Source organism: Echinops telfairi, unplaced genomic scaffold, assembly GCF_000313985.2.
Source record: "Echinops telfairi isolate 266 unplaced genomic scaffold, ASM31398v2 ScPeMD7_7458;HRSCAF=8496, whole genome shotgun sequence".
NCBI lineage: Eukaryota > Metazoa > Chordata > Mammalia > Afrosoricida > Tenrecidae > Echinops > Echinops telfairi.
Window position 1 is genome coordinate 15,285,830 of NW_022111358.1, and position 1,186 is coordinate 15,287,015.

The following is a 1,186-nucleotide window of genomic DNA, read 5'->3' on the forward strand; positions in this document are numbered from 1 at the left end:
TTGTTTTCTCCTCCAGATTGTTCATCCAGCCTGTCCTATCCAGACAGGCCTGGGATGTAGTAAACTTTCTTCAAGCCAATTTGAAATGGATTTCTATTACTTGTAGCTGAAAGCATCTTAATATTTAGCCTAACTCTCTACTTCTCTGGGAAAACTTCCAGACTATTTTTGTTCCCAATATCTCTTGGTGTTCACAATACTTTTAGAATGTGGCATTCAAACATGATTTCTTAGCAAGTTACATAGAGTCCTTACAATATTTAACTTGGTCTTGTTTCTTTAACGTAAACTTCCTTGGAAGCTCGAACTTTACAGTACCTTGTGCAGATAGACAAATGTTTTCAACCTACCTTTCCAAATGTGTGATCAATACATAGTATAGGCTTATGGAAGCATTTGTTAGTAGGCCAAAGTAAATTAAATGAACTTACTAACCTTTAAACGTTTTTGTCATTTCCTTTTCTAGTTGTCACCGTGGACGGAAGAAGAGAAAACTGCAGAAGACCAATTAAAATCTCACATGGCAAACTTGTAAAGAAATGGACTTGCAAAAGGGAACTCTAAAGGAGGTCAATTCCACAGAACTTTAGGAAGCTGTTTTAACACTTGCTGTCTATGAAGTATAGGGGCTGGTGAGGTTTGGAGTAGATGGCTAGAGACTGATGCCTTTTATGAAAGGGGATATAAGAAGAAACAGCAGACCTTAAATGAATAAAGTTCAGCCAAAAGGATGAAAAAGCAATAAATGGATTTAAAAATTATATTCCCACTTAGGCTTGTGATTTTAGGCAGGAAAATCTTTGAAAACTATTTTGCATCTGTTTTCTTTTTGTATAATTGGGATGCATTTGTAGTTATCATCACCTATTGTAAGGGATTTTTTTGTACTAATTGTGAGCATGCTTTTAAAATAAAAGATGAAATATTTATATTATGTAGATGTTTTCATTTTTTATAATCCTGATTGCAGATGTAGTTACATTATTAGTGAGACTGTTAAGTTATACTCAATTAATATGGCCCTTCCAGCCACAAATCCCTTATGCAACTCTGGATTTTATAGGCCTGCATCCATTTTGGAGGGCATTACTTGCTAACAAACGTGAGTGGGGTGAAATTAAGATTTGACCTTAGAAGAGGGTGTGCATTGGACCATACTCTTTGTTTAATAGTTAACTTGGTTATT

At 35.0% G+C, this 1,186-nt stretch overlaps 1 protein-coding gene across 1 annotated transcript in view; it reads left to right on the forward strand.

Annotated features, from left to right (window-relative positions):
• Nucleotides 1-934, forward strand: part of SKA2 (spindle and kinetochore associated complex subunit 2) — a 43,811-nt gene extending 42,877 nt beyond the window's left edge. The window contains exon 4 of the mRNA XM_045299760.1: nt 467-934. Coding sequence (XP_045155695.1) covers nt 467-535 — 69 coding nt within the window. The 3' untranslated portion in view covers nt 536-934. The remainder of the gene's footprint in view (nt 1-466) is intronic.
• The last annotated feature ends 252 nt before the right edge of the window (nt 935-1,186 follow it).